Below are 21,798 nucleotides of genomic sequence, written 5' to 3'. Positions count from 1 at the left end.
ATGATCTCCGCTCACTGCAACCTCCACCTCTCAAGTTCAAGTGATTCTCCTGCCTCAGCCTCCCAAGTAGCTGGGATTACACGTGCATGCCACCATGCCCAGCTAATTTTTGTATTTTTTCTTTTTCTTTTTTTTTTTTAGTAGAGACGGGATTTCACAATGTTGGCCAGGCTGGTCTCGAACCCCTGACCTCAGGTGATCCACCCGCCTCAGCCTCCCAAAGTGCTGGGATTATAGGCGTGAGCCACCGTGCCTGGCCTGGAGTAATCTTTAAACCAGAACAACCGCAGCCTCACTCCTGGCCTTTGTGCCTGGCAGATCCTTCCCAGAGGGTGGAGATCAACCAGACGATCTCTTTGGAACCCTCCTCATCTGGAGATTGGACACTCTTTTGGTTTGTTCCCCATGTGCTCTCCAGCCCTTGGGGTTCACTCACCTAAAAATACATAGACTGGAATCCATTGCAAAACAGAGAGGGTTTGGAGGCCCTCCTGGAGATCCAGTCGGGAGAAGAAGGCCATGGTGATGGTGCTGTTCTGTTGTGGTAAGAAGCCCAACCAGAAGGTCAAAACTTCTTAAGCTGAGTTGATTATAGATGCTTTGCTATAATCTCTTATTGTGGAGTGAGATTAGCTACTGGGGTTTTGTCAGACTTGACCAAACCTTTCCTCCACTGCTCCACCCCAACTTCCTACCCACACATCAGGTTGCAGATCAGGCAGTATAATTGATCTCGCCAGTGGTATCCTTTCTCCACGTGTGCCCCATTGTAATGAAGCAGAAATGGCCTTGGGGTGGCTCTAGCTGTGAGGGAGGGGCACTCTTGATAAATCAGTGCAGGAAGAGAGTAGCTTGGGCCTCAAATAGGACCTCTGAAGAGCACCCCACTCCCTTTCCCTGCTTAAGAAAAGGGACTTGGCAGCCACACTTGTTTCTGCCCTAGGGGTTCCCCCTTGTCTCCTCTTGTCTTCTGCTGAGTCACCTAGCCCACTGGGGCTGTTTTTCTGCACTGGATATCTGTTAATAGACTCCTCAGATCCCTCTCTGTGCCTCTAGTCCCAAGGGCCCTGTCTCAGTGGCCAGATACCTTATCAGAGAGCGGGAGAAGCATTGCACAGAAGGAAGACCTGGCTCCCAGTCCCTGCCCTGCCATGCTCTTCCTGTGACACTTTTGGAAAACGCTCCATCTCTCTAGAGCTCAGTTTGAGCGTTCATTGCTAGAATGCAGTGTAGGTTAGGGGCATAGATTTTAGAGCCAGATAGCTGGGGTTCACATCTCAGCTCTGTCACTTACAAGGTGGTGAACCTCTATGCCCCAGTTTCTCCATCTGTCAAAGTGGGACTATAATAGTACCTACTTCTTAGGATAGTTCTGAGGATTAGATGAGTGAATGAATATAAAGTGCTTAGCACACAGCCTGGGACCGTTTCCTGTCATTACTACTCATTGAGTTCAAGTAACATATATTGAACAAGTAATGTATGTTTCAGGCCGAGGCTTGCTTCTGTGCAATAGCCTTTGGAAAATTGAAGACTGTTGCCAGGTCTCAGACCTTTTTGTTGTTGTTGTTGTTGTTTTTCCAGACAGAGTCTCACTGTGTCACTCAGGCTGGAGTGCAATGGGGTGATCTTGGCTTACTGTAACCTCTGCCTTCTGGGTTCAAGTGATTCTCCTGCCTCAGCAGCCTGAGTAGCTGGGACTACAGGCGCAAGCCACCACACCCAGCTAGTTTTTCTATTGTTAGTAGTGATGGGGTTTCACCATGTTGGATATATTTTTTCTGTCACTATCTATTGAGTGACTGCTGTTTGCCAGGTACTGTTTTAGGTGCTGAGGATTCAGTAAGTAAGAAGACAGACATGATTCTTGCCTTCTTTGAGTCTACAGTCTGGTGGAGGAGACAGACATTGAAACAGAAAAAAATCACAAAAATGTTAGGCTGAGTGTGGTAGCTCATGCCTGTAATCCTGGCACTTTGGGAGGCTGAGGCGGGAGGGTTGCTTGAGCCCAGAAGTTCAAGACCAGCCTGGGTAACGTAACGAGATGCCGTCTCTACAAAATAAGTCAATAAATAAGTAATAAAATAAGATAAAATATCTGTACACTTGAAGTTGTGATGTGTCCTACAGGAAAAGGCCAGTGCTTCCAGCAGAAGGCCTTGAATATAAAAGGTAAGTAAAAAACACCTGTTAAACAGAACTGAAGGGGTTGCTGGAAAAATCAGATACAAAAATGGTATCAAGGGTTCTACAAGTGCAAGGGGGCATTGGTCCCTTTTCCAGGGAGATTAGCGGAACTCTGCCATCTCCCCACTCCCACTCTGCTTTGGGCTTCCCTCATTAGACTGACCAATGTGGCTCTTCAGAGCTGAGCTTGGGGAACTTTTTTGGTACGTCAGGGTGTGCTTTTCACTCCCCCGTGTGCTCTAGATGGTCATCTGATATGCGACGCTTTCCTCTTCCTCCTCTTTCTTTTCTTCCCCTTGGGCTAGCTGGGGTTCTCCTGCTGCTTCTTGGGGCTGCTAGACCACATAGAAGGTGAGATGTATCGGAGCGTATCTGCTCAGAATTTGCAGGGGAGGAGGGAGGGAGGTAAGAGAGGCAGGCCTGGCTCTGCTGGGGGAAAGCAGAGATATGGAGGGGCTTAGAGTACCTAGGCCAGACAAGATCCACAGTATCAAGAGCTCCAATGCACCTTACAGATCAGGTCTCTGCTCCCTTCCACTTTCAGGTGGGTAAATGGAGGAGATCTAGAAAGGGCTCAAGGTGATGCAGAAACCAGAGGCAGACAGGGCCAGACAGTTTTCTACCTCTGTCTCCCTAACACCTGGGTCAGGGTCTGGTGCAGAGCAGGCACTCAAGTAAATATCTGTGGAACCTGTGAGGGATACCAGGTCTCCTGCTGCCTCAGGCAAGATGGACTGACCCGGATTGGCCACCCTTTACTCCCAAAGACAGGGCACGCTAGCCCAGCTGGAGCTCTCTTGAGCCGAATGGACAAGTGTAACATAAACATCAGGGAACAGAGAAACAGCAAGAAGAAGATAATTAGGCTAGCAGATCAACCCGGAACAGCCAGCACTCGTGATTTCCCAATGACAATTCATCACTCAACAAGCAGAAGCTTGACCGCCTCAGAGTAAGCAATAAAGAAGGAAAGGTTGCCAAGGAGCACAAAGGCCTGCCAATTTCATCTGTAGACATTGAAGGTTGACGTGATCCCCACCCTCAAGAAACTCACAGTCCGGTGTTGGAAGTAGGTGTAAAAGCAGACACCTGCATGGGGTGCTGTGGGTTGCACAGATGAGAGAAGCACCTGCCTGGCCTGGGAGGTGAGGGAGGGCTCTGTGGAAGAGGGCCCGCTGCAGTGAGGAGAAATGGATCAGGTGACAGAGGCCTGGACGGGCAGTCTAAGAGACTGCCGTGAGCTCACCAAACGGGGCTGGGATAAGCTGGACCCCAAAGAAACTTCAAAGGAGCAACAGAAAAACAAAGGAGAAAAGTGGAAGGAAACAGATCAAGGGGACTGGGACCAGAGAGCTCAGAAAGTGGTGGAAGGGAGGGTAGCTCTGATTCAAAGGTTCACCCTCAACCTTTGGAATGACTCAAAGAAAGCTTTGGATAGCTGAGGTTTTGCCATAATTTGTTTTCTTCTGATCTTCTCCCTCTGTCATACCCTTTTATGGTTAGGTATTACAATTTCAGCTCAATTGAAAACATTAGGCCCAGGTGCGGTGACTCACGCCTGTAATCCCGGCACTTTGGGAGGCTGAGGTGGGCACATCACTTGAGTCCAGGAGTTTGAGACTAGCCTGGCCAACATGGTGAAACCCTGTGTCTACTAAACATACAAAAATTAGCTGAGCATGGTGGTGCAGACCTGTAGTCCCAGCTACTCACTTGAGAGGCTGAGGTGGAAGAATCTCTAGAGCCCAGAAGGTTGAGACTGCAGTGAGCCAAGAATGTACCACTGCACTCTAGCCTGGATGACAGAGCAAGACCCCGTCTTAAACAACAACAATGGAGAACCTATTTAATGCCAAGCACCAGGCTAGATATTCTAGAAGGAGTATACCTAATCCCTTCATTCACCAAATTTTCCTTGAGGCCCTACTTACTCTAAGTCTGGTATTGTTCTAGGTTTACAATTGCATGTGTGTTGGGTTAGGGGGCAGGGGGCACAGACAGGGAATGAAAGAAGCGCATATGTCATCAATACAAGGATTGGAGCCATCAGATAATGCCAAAGGAGACAGAGACGAACGCTAGTAGCTGTGTGACCTTGGACCAGACACTTCCTCTCTTTGAGTCTCGGTTTCTTTATCCGGTGAAAAGGGTACATCCCATTTCTTTGCTGTAAGATGTAGCGGCAGTATTTGAAAAGCTTCTCGTGCAGTGTCTACCATCCAGGAGCTGTTCACTAGTGCTACTATTCAGCTGTGGGGAGGGAGTATTTGCAATGTGCTCTAACAGGCTGAGAAGTGGGGAGCATGACATTTCCTACGGTGGCCCAGCATACACAAAAGGCCAGAGGTTTGCTTTGGCACAGTGGGTGGTTTAGTTTGATAGGAGCCTCAGGTTGGTGGAGGGGAGTAGAAGAAGAGAAGCATGGAAAGCATAAGTAGGGCTGATTTCCTCACAAATCTCCTTACGTATCTGGAGGCCTAGATATACGTAAAGAGATTTATGTTTCACTGGATTCTAGACCTAGAATCCAGTGAAGGTAGACCCAGGAGTGGTGGTGGGACGAGGGGCCTGTGGAGATAGAGTGTAGGGCAGAACAGAGGACGTTTGAAATGCCTTGGAAGCAGTAGTGATTGGATCACTTCTCATGGCAGCAAGGCCCCAGGGAACAGTGGCCTTCGGGGTCTTGGGGGAGGGGTGGTCAACCCTCCCGGTTTGCCTGGAATGAGGAGTTTCCCAGGATGCTGGACTTCCAGGGCTAAAACTGGTATAACCTTGGTCAAACTGGAACAGTCGGTCCCCCTAGTTTGGGCCCTTGTCACTGTCTCCTGGACTACAGCAGGTTGCTGCCTGCTCGCCTCCCTTCCTTTGGTCTCCAGTCTGCAGTTAGAGGGGCTGCTGTCAAACACGGCTCTTACTGTCCCTCTGCTTTGTCTCAAACACTCCAAAGGCCCCATTGCCTCTGGGATCCAACTCACACCCCAGGACCTGGACCCAGAGCCCTTTCTACACTGGTTTCCACCCTCCTTGAAAGTCTCATTTCCCATCACTTTCACACCACCCAGATACACCCTAGTTCCCCCAACTGGAAGTGTCCTTTCCTATTCTGAGCCTTTGCCCATCACAGCATCCGATCAACCTGACTGGCTCCTACCCACCCTTCAAGATTCAGTGAAAATGTCATTCCCCGCTCTCTCCTCTGGGTTTCCAAGGCACATTATACATACTTTTGGGAGAGCACATATCAAGGAGTTGGGTTGGGAGTATAAACCCCACCTCTACAGTCAGCTTCTGGCGCAATGCTTGGTGTACAGTAAGCTTTTGGTACGTATATTTTGAATAGCTGGTATAGTTACATGACTCAGAATTCAGAAGGAACTATGCGTGCTCAGTGAAAAGTGGCCTTCCCACTCCTGGCCTCTAACAACTCAATATTCCTGCCCTTCCAGGAACCTCTTTTTGCATACATAAGCAAATAAGGTAATTTGCTTTGTTAATGAATAAAGAAACTAACAGTACAAACCTGGAATCATTCCAAATGTTCAAAATCTGGGGCTGACTAAGTAAACGATTATATAGCAACATTATAGACTCATCCGCAGTCATTAACATTATTAAAATTATTACAAGGCAGACTCTGTAGTATTACTTGCTAAGCTTTAAAAGCAGAATATAAAGCAGACCTCCACACTGAATGCACTTGGTAAAAAAAAAACCAAAAAACCAAAAAACAACAAAAAAACTGGTCTCTTCAGTCATAGACTGAACTGATCCATCAGCCTGAGACAGAAATGATTGCTGCTTTAAGGTGAAGGGATTCAAAGTTTTCTTTTATGTAAAGTTGTTTGAATATGAAAAGAAAGAGGCTGGATTCTTGTGAATCTGCCTGATGAAGTGTGATTCATGATGGAACTCATTCATTCAGTAATTCATTCAGCAGACATTTGAATGCTTGCTTTGTCAGGAGGAAAAGTCAGAAACAATGGTAAGCTTCTGAGGATGAGCACTAAGTAGGTGATGAGGATATAAGAAGCTCTGATGGAGAAAGAGGGGTGGGGAATGTGATGAGTTCATTGTAAGACTGTGGAGTTTGAGTTCAGTTTGTTCATCAAGGGGAGCTATGTAGCAGATGGCAGGGTCCAGGTCTGGGAGCTCAGTGAAACAGCCAGGGCTAGTGATAGCCGCCAGTATATTTGTGGACAGGGAAGCCGGAAGTGGAATGGAGAAGATAGACAAGGAAAGGGGAAGACAGATGAAATAAAGCTGGTGAGGAAGTAGTTCTGCAAATCTCTTAACACCTCTGAGCCAGGGCCAAGGGCACCAGGGTAGCAGAGGCTGTATCTGTTACTGAGTGTTGAAGCGCCTCATAGTTCAGGCAGAAACCTTCCTCCCAGCCCCTGTCTCCTAAACCCCATGCACGCGTGGCCTGGGTCTGGTCTTAGTTGTCCTGAAAGGCCTGGTAGATGAAGAGATGCTGTGACTGGCTTAGAAACTATGTAGGAACCCCTGAATGAGAGACTGGGAGAAAAGGTTTTAAAGATTTACCTGAAGCCTGGGCAACATAGCAAAACCCCATCTCTACAAAATAAAACATAGAAAAAATAGCTGGGTGTGGACATGTATCTATTATCCTAGCTACTCAGGAGGCTGAAGCAGGAGGATCGCTTGAGCCCAGGAGTTCAAGGCTGCAGTGTGCAATGATTGTGCCTGTGAATAGCCACTGCCCTCCAGCCTGGGCGACATAGTAAGACTGTCTCTATTTTTAAAAAATGAGGTGATGGCATTCAGGTTAAGAGAGCAGAGTTCGCAGTTACAGTGAGCTATGATTGCACCACTGCATTCCAGCCTAGGAGAGAGAGCAAGACTCTGTCTCTAAAAAGAATAAAAATAAAAGATTTACTTGAACAAACACCAGCTAAGTAAGGCTGGACAGGGAAAGGGAAGGTAGGTAGGCTTGGCATTGGGGGCAGAAATATTCCACTGCAGGTTGAGCAATGTGAGGGCCCCAGGAAGGGAAGATTTCTGAGTGGGGTTTGCCCCTAGTGAGCAGGTCTCAGACTGTCCCTGAAGGGGCCAGCAGGCAGAGCTGATAGAATTGTTGCTCAAAACTTGGACAGAGAAAGGGAAGGGGTTATCCTCAGAGCAGTGTACTACCAGGATGTATCTCCTACCTTCATATGTCCTCAGGCCAACCTGGAATCCAGGACCAGCTCAACCACTTACAGCTTAGTGATCTTTGGGAAATCTCTTCTCTAAACCTCAATTTCCTCATCGACCGATTGAGACTATCATAGCGTCTACGCTGGGTGTTGTGAGGATTAGAAATATTGTATGTAAAGCTCCTAGTATATAGTAGGTGCTTAATACACAGTAGCCATAATTTTTATTCCTGCTACCGCGCTGGACTAGGCCAGCCTAAGACATTGCTCAGTTCTACTCTCTTTGAGGGATTTGTTGCCAGTTGGAACAAGACACTGAAATCTAAGACTTTTCCCATCATCTTTTCACATACATTTGTCAAAGATGGCCTGGCAGGCAGATATGTAAAAACCGGTTCTCAGTTTTTGCTGTGCATAGTTATTTCTCTTTTTTGCTGGTCATTTCAGCACACGAAGAAAAGTATGTCACAAACCTTTTGGCTGGTGGTGACATCTAGAAGATTGAGAAAGCATTGGAGGAGCAAGGGTTTAAGTCGTAAACTGCTGAATTAAAAAAAAAGGCCGGGCGCTGTGGCTCATGCCTGTAATCCCAGCATTTTGGGAGGCCAAGCAGGAGGATCACTTGAGCCCAAGAGTTCGAGACCAGCCTGGGCAACATGGCGAAACCCCATCTCTACAAAAAATACAAAAATCAGCAGAGTATGGTGGCTCACACCTGTAATCTCAGCTACTTGAGAGACTGAGGCAGAAGGATTGCTTGAACCCAGGAGTTTGAGACCAGCCTGGGCAACACAGGGAGACCCCATCTCTATTATCAAAAATTTTAATGAAAAAAAAAGCATCCCCTCCTCCGTCCCTCCAGCTTACCAACAGCCTGTTGCTCTTACTCGTCACTCTTGTGTTGTGTCTTACAGCTGTTCAGAGTGCCTTTGCCTATATGATTTCATTTGCTCCCCACCCTGGCCTGTGAGGTAAGTAGGGCAGATATTGGCTGCATCTCAGAGGGGCTAAGACAGTGACAGAGCTGGGACTAGAACCCACGCCTCCTTGTGTCGGACAGAAACGAACCGTGCCCTGTTGACTTGCACTTTGATGAGTGGGTTAAAAGGAATCTGTGAGGAAATGATGCGCAGGTTTTGGGGACAGCTGTTTTGCAAGGGGACAGTGATAACAATACTCTATTGCTGTAGCGTGCCCAACAGAGATGAGTGGCAATGCTCCTGTTGTGCTAATGAGCAAACTGCAGGCCCAGGGTCAGCAGGGGAGGACTTTCTGGGGTTTGGGTGACACAGAGAGGCAGTTTCCTAAAGTTTCCCCCTCTTTAAGTTGTTTCAAATGACAGAAGACTTTGCCTGGGGCCACCCAGTTTAGGAGTGGCAGAGCCCCCAGAATTGAGACTTTGACTCAGAACTCCAACTCCAAATTCTTGGGTTTGAAGTCAGCTCATTTCTCCCCTTGCCCTTTCTCACAGGGGTGTTAAGAGGAACAAGAGTGGAAAGGACAAATCAGTGTGTAACGGCAGTAAAGGAAATAGTGCCTAGCATTCTCCTTTTCCAAATCTAATTGGCCTCCACGTGAGGGCCACAGAGAGCAAATCCTTTGGCTAAGCCGATCTGTTAGCGCGCCCTGCTTCTTAGCTGTGTGAAGATATCAGATCTTGCTTGACAGGTTGTGAGAATGAAATAAGCAGCATATGTGAAAGTGTTTTGCAAACTATGAAGCACTACTATCATTGAGAGCTTTAAGAGTCTTTGCTTCCGGGAATCCACCAAACCCAGCTCACTCTAGGACCCTGAAAGAACTCGCCTCTGGTGGGAGTAGAGAAGGTGGCGCTTTTTTGGTGTCTCCGGCATTCAGGCAGACAGAACTGGGGAGGAAAATGGAGGAAGATGAGCTTGCTCACCACCTCCGTCTTCTTATCCCCCAGCTGAGGAGGCAGTGGCGGGGGAGCTGACATAACCTTTTCTTTGGTGAGTCAGCTAAGAAGGAATTTCTAGAGCTCCAGTGATGTAGACATGGTTGTTTTAGTTTGGATTTCTAAAGCTGCTGCTCTTTGAAGCAGCTTTAAGACACAGCTAAAAGCACAAGCAATTGGGAAGCATATGGAAAATGACAGCAGCATAACATCTTACTAGTGTGAACTTGAAGAAAGCAAGTTTCGCAGGGTCATTGTATTAATAGTGTGGGAAAGTGCCTGGCACATACTAGGGGCCCAATATCTGTCCATTTCCTTTCCCTTCTCAGTGGACAGACTGCAGTCACTAAGCTCACAGAAAGCACTTACTCTTCAGTCGCCTGAGTTTACGATAATAGGTGCCATTATTCATTTAATCCTCACAGCCCCTGGAGACAGCTTATCTACATGCCCGAAGGAAAGGCAGTTCAGAGTTTTATTGCCCAAGGTCACGTCACACAGCCTGCAATTTTTAATTTTCTTATGTTTTAGTTTTGGGGGTGCATAGGTGCATATATTTATAGGGTACCTGAGATGTTTTGATACAGGCATGCAATGCGTAAAAATCACATCATGAAAAATGGGATATCCATCCCCTTAAGCATTTCTCCTTTGTTACAAATTATATACTTTTATTTTTAAATGTACAATTAAATTATTATTGACTATAGTCGCCCTGTTGTGCTGTCAAATAGGAGGTCCTATTCATTATAGTTTTTTGGATCCATTAACCATCCCCATCCCTACCCCAGTACCCTTCCCAGTCTCTGGTAGCCATCTTCTACTCTGTCTCCATGAGTTCAATTGTTTTGTTAGTTCCCACAAATAAGCAAGAACATGCAAACTTTGTCTTTCTGTCAGCCTGCAATTTTTAAAGCCAGAATTCAAACCCACCTTGTCTGGTTTGCCTCTTAGATATCAGGATGTGTGAAGGTGTTTAATTGAGCTGGGCCTTCTGGAAGGCCCAATCTCAAACGGACTTGGACCAAGGAGGTGACTCCAACCTGGCCCATTTGGGAATAAATTCAGGGTGGAGTTTCAAGAACAGGAAATAGGCCATTGCTAGAGGCAGGCTGGCAACCACTGGAAGAGAGCGGAAAATGTTGCTTTCCAAATCCTTGGGGGATTTAATCTGTGCTCTCCCAGTTTCAGGAGCTTACGTTGTGAGGGTGAGATGACTCCTCATTAAGCAGTATACAAATAGATTATTGGTAGTCTTCTGTCATCTCCCACGAAACACAACCTCCCCCTCATCACCTGACAGCCCTCCACTAGCCACCCTATAAACAAGAGGGAACTGAGTCTCCTTTTCAAACACCTCTCCTAAGCCAGACTGCAGAAGCTGGGAGGGCTGAGTCATCTTCCTCTTAAAAGAAAACCCGTGTAACAAAGCCACAGAAGTATGCTTTCTGTGCATATCATTTGTTTCAACACATGGCTGCTTTTATAGGATACCAACGCAAGAGCTGAGGACACTGTCTTCTCTGTTCCCCAGAAAGTAGGTACGCTGCAGTGTCATCTGTACTGTCCCCCTCCCCCACACCCATTATCTGCGTGACTGCAGGCACCTCACTAGGCAGCCAAACAACCACCATGGCACATTTACCCAGGCCATTAGTTTGGATTGTGCCGGGTATCTCACAGCATGGGCAAGAAGGGCCAATTGAAGAGTTAGGCTGGCTGGGCACGGTGGCTCACGCCTGTAATCCCAGCACTTCCGAGGCTGAGGTGGGTGGCTCAGGGGGTCAGGAGTTTGAGACCGGCCTGACCAACACGGTAAAACCCCGTCTCTACTAAAAATACAAAAATTAGCTGGGTGTGGTGATGGGCGCCTGTAATCCCAGCTATTTGTGAGGCTGAGGCAGGAGAATCGCTTGAACTAGGGAGGTGGAAGTTGTAGTAAGCCGAGATCATGCCATTGCACTCCAGCCCTGGCAACAGAGACTTGTCTCCCCCCAAAAAAAGGCTATGGCCTGAGGCTGCTCTTCACCCCAAGGGATATATGGTAAATGTCTGCATGAGTAAAGACCCTGGTCTCAGATATACACACAAGGATGACTCTTAAGAGTACCTCCTCTATCTCCCATTTCTTCTGGCCACACTAGAACGAGGTAGATAGGACCGGGAAGTAGACTACCTCCCTCTGCGGTCCATTCGCCTACAGCTGTAGTTTCTGAGAATAGTGCTGCGTGGCAGGGCGAGCTCTGGCTTTTATGATCTCCCCTTGTAGAGTGCTGGACTGCTTCATGGTGCAGGGTGTTATTATACGGCTTCGTATCATATGCCCAGTAGGAAGGAGAATGCCTGGGCAGATCTGATGCTGGACAAATTCACTGCCCACATCAAAGGGCATCTCCCCATAAGCCCAGAGACCCACAGCTAAATGTCCCCACTCCCCCGTCAAAAAAAGCAGCTGATAGCCATATTTCTGTACAGGCTCATGTAGTAGAGGGAGCTTTTATTGTTTTTTCAGAGAATTCGGATAGCCATAGATTATACAGAGCCATTTCTCAGCACTCTTTTCTCTCCACTTAAGAAACTGGAATACAACGTGATGAAGATGATGCCAAAACAAGACTGCTGGCTCACATCATCTAGGGTACAAATACACACTTAATCACTTGACACTTTATTGAATGCAAAGCAAGATTTAGCATCTTTGCCTTCGTTGTACAGAGCTGAAGCGGGAGCCCAGGGACGGGAGGACTGCATGGTTTTTCTTGGCGGGGGAGTTGTGCACCCTGCAGTCCTGTCGTGTTGTGGGAAGATCAGCCCATGTTCTGTCGGTTGCCATAGCCTCTAGGATGGGTGTCCTTCCAGTCATCCCACTCCCGGGCTCTGTGGAGTGTTTGTTCATCATCCTCTTCCTCCTTTTCTTCTTGTTCTTCCTGTTGCTGAGCTGCTTTTCTGAATTCCTCTAAAGTGGAAAAATTAGAAAGGGAGGTGAGAAATTGAGGGAATGTTAATAAGTAACGTCAGGGGCCTCAGTTCCACTCTGAGCACAACCACATGCAATGAGAACAGGAATACAGCCAGCTGCCTACCCGGGGCCCGGCGGAAGCGGGGAGAGAACTTGCATTACCTAATATATCGCATGTTAAAAAATAGTACGAAAGGATGCTCTGAGCGGTTTCCACAAGAAGGCAAAAATCATAAAAGGTGCCCCTCAGAATGAATTCTATTTTGGAAGAGAATTCTTGCAAAAATGGCCAACACCCTCCTCCAGCCCCAAAACAAAAACATTACCACCACCACCAAACAACCCCTGCAATCCAAAAACATGAAAGAAAAAATATTTATGAATTTGTGATTTGTGAGTTGCCAGGGGGGTGGATTGCAGTTGACGTTTCCTCCTCCATCCATTTCCTTCACTACAGACATACAAGTTTTTGTGCATAAAATTGAAAATCACAGGGCAGTTGGACCTGTAAGAAAAGCATGCCTACGTATTATTTTGCAGTACTTGAAATAGGCTCTGAGGTCCAAATGGCACTTATCATGCAGTGTACACCCAAAAGAAATTAAACCAACTGCCGCATCTCTTTTGCATTTTTTTTTCCTTTGTGAGGTAAAGTAGCATTTTCCCGGCTACTCTTGAGTTTGCTCATGAGAAATAGTCTCATTACTATGAATGAAATGTGTGGGGACCTCATCTAACAGCTCAGGAGTCTTGTATTTTTTCTTTTCTTTTTTCTGAGATAGGGTTTCTCTCTGTTGCCTAGGCTGGTGTGCAGTGGTGTGATCATGGCTCGCTGTAGCCTCAAACTCCTGGGCTCAAGTCATTCTCCTGCCTCAGCCTCCCGAGTAGCTGGAACCACAGGCATGAACCACCACGCTTGGCTAATTTTTACATTTTTTGTAGACACAAAGTCTTTCCCTATGTTGCCCAGGCTGGTCTTGGCCCTCCCAAAGTGCTGGGGTTACAGGTGTGGGCCACCTTGCCTGGTTCTTTTCTTTTAAATCCTTTACTATAAAATAAAAGATGGTGGAAACCACACAAGTACATATAAAACAAATTTTTATAAGGAGGCCTTATAGCCTCCACTCAGGTCAAGAAACAGATCTCCTGTATCCATCCCAAAAGCCTCTCTGTGTACGTTATACAAATCAACTCTCCTCCCCTGCAAAAGTAACCACTATACTGCTTTTTACAGTAATAACTTCCTAGTTCATTACAGCTTTATTACCCAAGTATATATCACTAGACACTGTAATTGTCCATTTGTACATTTTTTTACTCAACGTATTTTTTAGTACAGAGTTGTACAACTACCACCACAATCCAATTTAAAAACTTCTATAACCCCAAAAGATCCCTTGTGCCCATTTACAGTTAATTCCCATTCCTTCCCTCCCTGCCCCCAGCTCCTAGAACCATGAATCAGCTGTCTCCATAGATGTGCCTATTCTGGACATTTCATATACATGAAATCAAAATCATGTAATGTGTGATCTTTTGCAGCTGACTTCTTTCACTTAGCATCATCATCTTTTGTTGTTGTTGTTGAGACAGTCTTGCTCTGTCTCCCAGGCTGGAGTGCAGTGGTGTGATCTTGGCTCACTGCAACCTCCACCTTCTGGGTTCAAGTGATACTCCTGCCTCAGTCTCCCGAGTAGCTGGGGTTACAGGTGCCTGCCACCACACTTGGCTAATTTTTGTATTTTTAGTAGAGATGGGGTTTCACTACGTTGGCCACGCTGGTCTCGAACTCCTGACCTCAAGTGATCTGCCTGCCTTGGCCTCCCAAAGTGCTGGGATTACAGGTGTGAGCCACTGCACCTGGCCTAGCATCGTATTTTTGAGTTTAGCCTTGCCTATTTAAAAATGTTTCGCTATCTTTTTAAATCTATAGGTTCCCCCTCCATCCCTTTCTTCCAAGTTATCTGTTGAAGAAGTTGGGGCATATGACCTGTAGAGTTTGTTTCCCAAAGACCGGATTTTGCTGATTGCATACTCATGATGCAGTCTAACATGTCCTCCTGTATTTTCTGCAGATTGGCAGCTGAATACAGGGGCTTGATCTGACTCAAGTTTGATCCCTTCAGCGTGAATAATTATAGGTGGTGCTGCATTCCTTCATCAGGAGGCATGTAAATATCTCTGTCTCGTTGTAATGTTAGGAGCTGTTGATGCTCAATGCCCAGACCCATTCATTTCCTGGGGGGTTTCAAAAAGGTGATGCCCTTAATTTTAACTTTTGAAAATTAACTGGAATAATTTTACAAAGAGAGCCTTCCCCTCATCAACTACTATTTGGTTGCCTAGTAGAAAAGATAAAATACTTGACTTTTTCCCTTTATTTACCATTTCTCAAGATAATGTGTTCCCTTATTAGCCTCTGAGGTTGAATAATTTGGACTTGTTTTATAATATAATTATAGGCGGGGACAGTGGCTCAGACCTGTAACCGCTGCACTTTGAGAGGCTGAGGTGGGAGGACTGCTTGAACCCAGGAGTTCGAGATCATCCTAGGCAAGATCGAGAGACCCTGTCTCTACAAAAAACAATTTATGACACTTAAATTGGCTCAAAACATTATAAAAAAGAAAAGAACGTTTAAAATCTGCCAGGCATGGTAGTGCATGGCTGTAGTCCTACCTACTGGGCAGGCTGAGGCAGGAGGATTGCTTGAGCCTGGCCTGGGCTCAGAGTGTGAGACCCACCTCTAAAAAAATTAAAAAATACATAATTATGAACTTATAGATTTAAACGTATCTTATGAGTTTCAACCAGTTGCAACTATTATTATTATTGAGACAAAGGAGTCTTGCTCTGTCACCCAGGCTAGAGTGCAGTGGTGTGATCTTGGCTCACAGCAACCTCTGCTTCCTGGGCTCAAGCGATTCTCCTGTCTCATCCTCCTGAGTAGCTGGGATTACAGGTGCCTGCCACCACACCCGGCTACTTTTTGCATTTTTAGTAGAGACAGGGTTTCACCATGTTGGCCAGGCTGGTCTTGAACTTCTGACCTCAAGTGATCCACCCACCTCAGCCTCCCAAAGTGCTGGAATTACGGGCGTGAGCCACTGCGCCTGGCCCACAATTATTGTTTTAAAAAACTATTTAAATCAACTTCTTCATTTTAGAAGTTTTCGATTTACAGAAAAATTGAGAAAATAATACTGAGTTCCCACATAACCACACCCAGTTTCTTATTATTAACCTCTTACATTAATACAGTTTCTGTCATACAACTAATGAACCAATACTAACAAATTATTAACAACTAAAGTGCATACATTACTCAAATGTCCTTAGGTTTTACCTAATGTCCCTTTTCCGTTCCAGGATCCTATCCAGGACACCACAGTACATTTTGTTGTCTGTCTCTTTAGTCTCCTCTAGGCTGTAACTCTTTCTCAGACTTTCCTTCATTCTGATGACCTGGACAGTTTTGAAGAGTACTTGTCAGGTAATTTGTACAATGTCCCTCAGTTTGGGTTGCCTATTTTTTACAGAATTAGACTAGGGTTATGGGTTTTGGAGGACAATACTACATATGCTATCAACCTGACTTCACACTGATAATAACTTCGATCACCTGACCAAAGTGGTATTTGTAGGTTTCCAACTAAAGTTACTTCTCCTCCCTCCTTCCACATTGCAGTCCCTGGAAGCAAGTCGCTAAGCACAGCCCACACTTTTGGGGTACACAGTCATGCTACACACCTCCTTGAAGCAGGAGTATCTACATAAAATTATTTGAAATTTTTCTCTAGGGCAGATTTATCTCTTCTCCCTCATTTATTTACTTATTCAATCACTTATTTCTATCACAATGGACTCGTGTGTATTAATTTTATTCCTTGTGTGATAATCCAATACTGTTAAATTTACTTTCCTGCCCAAGTTCTCCCAGTTCTGGGCTGTGAGGGTTCAGCTGGCTCTTGTGTTCCTTTAACACCCCAACAGTTTTTTGAGCTCTTGTTTTCTAGTACAGAGAGCCCTGAGGTGATTTTTCAACTTTATGATGGTGTGAAAGTGATATGCTTACAGTAAAAGCCATACTTCATATTTTGAGATATTCAATATTGTAGTATAAAATAGGCTTTGTGTTAGATGATTTTGCCCAACTGTGGGCTAATGCAAGTGTTCTGAGCAGGTCGAAGGTAGGCTAGGCTACGCTACGATGTTGGGTAGGTTAGGTGTAGCAAACGCATTATCAACTTAACCATATTTTCAACTTACAATGGCTTTACCAGGATATAACCCCATTATATGTTGACTATCATCTGACTACGAGATGCTCCAGGTACATCTTGTATATTCTCTGCCTCAGCCCTAGAATCAGCTATTTCTCCAAGGAGCCCTGGTTCATTTATTAGAGGATGGTATTAGAAACCAAGATTTGGGTGTTGGATGGACTTGTTGCTACTGTCAATTATCCTCTGTGAAACCAAATTGGCCAGTGGAAACATCTTCAAATTGGCTTTTGATATGACCCCAGTAGCCTTTGAAAGCTCCTTCCCTATCTTTTATGACAAGATGTTCCAAGTTTATTTTATACATTTCCTGACCCAGAATTGTAGTCAGTTATTTCTCTAAGATATCCTGATTTCTTAAAAGAAAGAATATTGGGAAGAGTATTTCTGTATCACAACTGGAGTTACTAGGTATCCTCATTGCTACTGGGCTGGTCCTTGTTTCTAAGCCTTTTCAGTGGATAGAGCAAAAGTAGGGTGTGTGTGTGTGTGTGTGTGTGTGTGTGTTTACTTTTAAATAAAATTTCTCATGCGTTCATATGGAGTACTACAGGGTTTAAAAAAAAATCGAAATTCTTTGGAATTACATCTGTATTCTTTCACATTAAAAGTCCTAGTTCTCAAAGACAGGACGATAGAATTAGAATATCTAATAATTGCTCATTTATATTATCTCACATTATACATAGTCTTGCAATAATAACACTAACTTTGACACTCCACCAATATAATTACTGAGAACTATTAAAATTTTGCATGATTTCCCCATTTCTCCATTTTTAAAAATAGTTATCTACATTATCTGGGCACACAGGCATTACATAATCCATCTCTCTTTTAATCCTCATTTCATCTTAATATTACAAGTAACTGTACATTTAACGCTCACTACCTGTCCTTATGTCAATGTTTCTCAACACTTTGGCTGTCTGAAGCTCATTCTCTAGCAAATTCATGGGATGGTGGAACAGTATTTCTTGAATTTCTGCATGTTGATAAATATCTGTACTCTATACTTGAAAGTCAGTTTTACCAGGTATAATGTTCCTTGGCTCCATTTTTTCCCTTTGAGTATCTTAAATATCTGTTATTCCATTTTCTTCTTTCTTCTGGTGTAAAGTATAGATCTCAAAAAAACTGAGGGTAACCTAAGTTTCTTTCCTTTATAAATCACTTACTATTTTTACTGAGATGTCTGTGGCTTTTCTTTAAAATTCAGAAATTTTATTAGACTATGTCTTATTGGTCATTCTGGGTTATTTCTCAGGTACACGGTGTGATTTTTCTTATCAAGTGACCGTGGTGCTCGAGCCCTCCAGGACCAGGAGCTTAGGCCCCGCGGAGAAGCTGGGCATGGTTTGGGGGAGCAGTTGTGCCTCTTTGGTGCCTGATCCAACTCAGTGCCTCAGCCCCAGGGAACTGGAGCTTTGGTCCAGGGGAGCAGCTGGGACCCTGGTGCTTTAGCCTGCATAGCACCGGGTCCCTGGACCCCCCAGGGAAACACAGCCTTGGCTAATCTGTATACAATGCTCTCTGGGCCAAACAGCCATAGCACCCCCACCTCCCTGGATCTGGACCAGACCTCTGGGGTCTGAGTCACTGAGGTGTCTCACCTCCCTGGGGAGCAAAGCCAACACTGCACTGCATCCCACCCACTGGAGCCCAAGCCACAGCTATGCCCCACCATTCCTGGGGCTGTGTTGCCACTGCACCCGGCCTCATAAAACTTCCAGGGTCCAGAGTCACCACTACACAGTATCTTCTTTCCTGGTGCCTGAATTGCCACTGTGCCCTGCTCCCTGGGGTCTGAGTGTCTGGAACACCCCTCGCTTCCCAGAGCCATGCCAGTACTATGCCCTGATCCCCAGGATAGGAATCACAGCTACATCCCTGCCCCTGGGCCCAAGCTACTGGGAAGTGCCTCAGAGTCATAGTCCTCGGCTTGGTGGGAGAGCGGCATCCACCTGTGCCTGAGACTGAACATGCACCCATGTCATGGGTGCTGCAGCAGTTCAAGAAGATACTGGACCCAGGACCAAGTTCCACAGCCACCGTGAGCACCTGTGCCTTGGAATATAGCACTGCTGTGGCTGCCTGTGGGTTGCGCCACACCCACAGAGATCCCCCCACCTCAACTTTTTTAATCCCAAGAAACTTTCCTTAATATTAACTTTTAGCATTTATTCTTTTTCCTTGCTTTGGCTTTCTTCTTCAGATAATCCTATTATCTATATGCCAGGTCTCCTTTACTATCTTTAGTATATGTCACTTTTCCTCAAACCCTGTTTATCTTTTTTCATTTTAAAATTTTCCTTCCTTTTACCATAGTAAGGCATTTTCTGTTGCATTCACTCATTCTTGTTTCCTTCTACTTTAGCCTATATTTCTGAAATGATTCATGTTCCCCAAGTTGTCATATTTCTGAGTTTTTCTAATCCTGCTTTATATTGTCCTTCCATGTCCTATGTTATTTTCCGAATATCTTCCAACTCTTTTTTGAATACCATGTTTCAGATTTGTTCTGTTTTTTTTTTTTTTGAGCATGTCTTTCTGCAGTGTTTTCAATTCTTTTCTAATTTTGTGTAGGGTTTGACTTTGATAATTTTCTGTTTCCTTTTTCTCAGCTTTGTGCTATATTTCAGAATCCATAAAATCTACCCACTTAAAAGTATACAGTTCAGTTGTTTTTTTGTTGTTGTTGTTGTTGTTTTTCTTTGAGACAAAGTCTTGCTCTGTTGCCAGGCTGGAGTGCAGTGGCGCAATCTCGACTCACGGCAACCTCTGCCTCCCGGGTTCAGGCCGATTCTCCTGCCTCAGCCTCCCGAGTAGCTGGGACTACAGGCACGCACCACCGTGACCGGCTAATTTTTTTTTCTTCTTTTTTCTTTTTTTTTTTGTATTTTTAGTAGAGACAGGGTTTCACTATCTTGGCCAGGCTGGTCTCAAACTCCTGACCTTGTGATCCGTCTCCCAAAATGCTGGGATTACAGGTATGAGCCAACCCACCGAGCCCAGTTCAGTGTTTTATATTTAGAGTTGTGCAACCATCACCACAGTCTGTTGTTCATTTTTACGTGAAATGTATTCCTAAACTTGCAGAAAGAAGCATGGTTCAGAGTAGCTTTTCTAACTTCATAGAGGCTCCCTTTCTGCTGTTTTTATGTGCATTAAAGAAATATGATTACTTGCTTGACTGGAGTTCCTGGTTCTGGTCCTCTCTCCTAATTTCATCTGGACCTTTTCTTTCTTTTTCTATTCCTGTCCTGCTTAATTTCAATTCTACTCTCAGCAATTTCTCCTCAGTGTGGAGTCCCTGTCCTGGAAGGGAGACCTGGTGGATCAACTTCAAGAGTTCATTAAGGACTAGACTACTCCATCCCTTTCAGACTTTCTGACTATTGGTCCCTCATACTCATCCCTCCCAGTTTCAACTGCAGTTCTTAAATGGGACTGCCATTCTTTCTAGGGAATATGCTGCTTTGGAATTCTGTTTGTCAAGTTTTTCAGATGGCCTGCCAACTCCGGTTTTCTCCTGCACAGATGCCAATAACTGCTGGATCTTGTGGCTACGGGTAATTTGCCCTTACCTGTTTTTATTGTGAGGTTCATGGGGATACACTGCCACCTATTTTCATTATAAATATTGTCCATGGGTATTTTTTCATATTCACTGAAGTATAACATACATGTAGAAAAGTATACTAATATTTGTATAGCTCAGTGAACTCTCACATATTGAACACATCCATGTAATCAGTACCCAGATCAAGATACAAAATATTTCTAACTCCTCAGAAGACCCTGTAGGTCCAGTTCCATTCATGATCCCCAACTAAGGGTGAACACTTACTAACTTTCAACCAGCACACACAAGTATTACCTGTTTGTTGAAGTTTGTATGAATGGAATCACACAGTATATACTCTTTTGCATCTGGCTTTTTTCACTCATAATTAGGTTTATAAGATTCAGCTATATTTGTCACAGCTAACAAACTATAGTTTAACCTTACTGCTACATAGTTTTCCATTGTGTGAATATACCAAAATTTATTTCTTCATTCTATTATTTATGGGCATTTGAGTGGTGTATTCAGTGTGGACTATTACAAATAATGCTGCTATGTTCAATCTTGCACAGGTCTTTCGTGGACATATGGTCTCACTCCTCTTAGGTATATACTGAGCAGTGAGACTGCCAGGTCATGGGAGTATACACATGTCCAACTTTTGTGCATTACTACCATGACCACGACCACCCCTAGTTTCCCTGCCTTTATTTCCTTTCATCTATTTACTTTGGGCTTGCTTTGTTCCCTAGGCCCATCCCCCGCCCTTGTTAAGGTAAAACCTTAGGTAATTGATTTTATCTTCCTTTTTTCTAACAAGTGTTGAAAGTTACACATATTTCCATCTCAGCATTGCTCGAGTTGTATCCCATAAATTCTGATGCTGTACTTTCACTGTAATTCTGTTCAAAGTATTCTCTTTATTTTTAAATGGGCAAACAAAAATTTACGGTGTACAGCATGTTTTGAAGTATATATTATGGGATAGTTAAATCTAGCTAATTAAAAGATGCAGCATCTTACACATTGTTATTTTTGCAGTAAGAACATTTAACATCTACTCTGTATTTTATTTTTATTTTATTTTTTTTGAGATGGAGTTTTGCTCTGTTGCCCAGGCTGGAGTGCAATGGCGTGATCTTGACTCACTGCAACCTCTGCCGCCTAGACTCAACCCATTCTCCTGCCTCAGCCTCCCGAATAGCTCGGATTACAGCCGCCACCACGCTCGGCTAATTTTTGTATTTTTAGTAGAGACAAGGTTTTACCATCTTGGCCAGGTTAGTCTTGAACTCCCAATCTCAGGTGATCCACCTGCCTCGGGCTCCCAAAGTGCTAGGATTACAGGCGTGAGCCACCACACCCAGCCATTAATGATAGTCACCATGCTGTATAACAGATCTCTTGAACTTATTCCCAGTTAGAAGTATTTTCTAATTTTCTTTCTAATTTCCTCTTGGACCTATATGTTATTTAGAAGTGTATTGTTTAATTTTCAAATATTTGAGAATTTTCTAGGTATGTTATTGATTTCTAATTTAATTCCATTGTGGTCTGAGGATATATTCAGTGTGATTTCAATTTTTAAAAATTTATTGAGACTTATTTCATAGACCGGTATATGATCCACCTTGGTGAATGTTCCATGGGTATCTGAAAAGAAGGTGAAGGCATACCTTGTTTTATTGTGCCTCACTCTACTGTGCTTTGCAGAGACTTTTTTTTTTTTT

The 21,798-nt window shown here is 44.6% G+C and overlaps 2 protein-coding genes across 3 annotated transcripts in view; both read right to left on the bottom strand.

Annotated features, from left to right (window-relative positions):
• The window catches only part of DGAT2L6 (diacylglycerol O-acyltransferase 2-like 6), a 33,765-nt gene extending 33,144 nt beyond the window's left edge, over positions 1 to 621 (bottom strand). The window contains exon 1 of the mRNA XM_011992010.1: positions 437 to 621. Coding sequence (XP_011847400.1) covers positions 437 to 521 — 85 coding nt within the window. The 5' untranslated portion in view covers positions 522 to 621. The remainder of the gene's footprint in view (positions 1 to 436) is intronic.
• Positions 622 to 11,722: 11,101 nt separating this feature from the next.
• IGBP1 (immunoglobulin (CD79A) binding protein 1) overlaps positions 11,723 to 21,798 on the bottom strand; it is a 49,819-nt gene continuing 39,743 nt past the window's right edge. For both annotated transcript variants that reach the window (XM_011992007.1, XM_011992008.1), the window contains exon 7: positions 11,723 to 12,214. In XM_011992007.1, the coding sequence (XP_011847397.1) occupies positions 12,066 to 12,214 (149 nt within the window). In that variant the 3' untranslated portion in view covers positions 11,723 to 12,065. The remainder of the gene's footprint in view (positions 12,215 to 21,798) is intronic.

Source organism: Mandrillus leucophaeus, unplaced genomic scaffold (assembly GCF_000951045.1).
Source record: "Mandrillus leucophaeus isolate KB7577 unplaced genomic scaffold, Mleu.le_1.0 Scaffold401, whole genome shotgun sequence".
Taxonomy (NCBI): domain Eukaryota; kingdom Metazoa; phylum Chordata; class Mammalia; order Primates; family Cercopithecidae; genus Mandrillus; species Mandrillus leucophaeus.
This window is presented reverse-complemented; position numbering and strand designations above follow the sequence as displayed.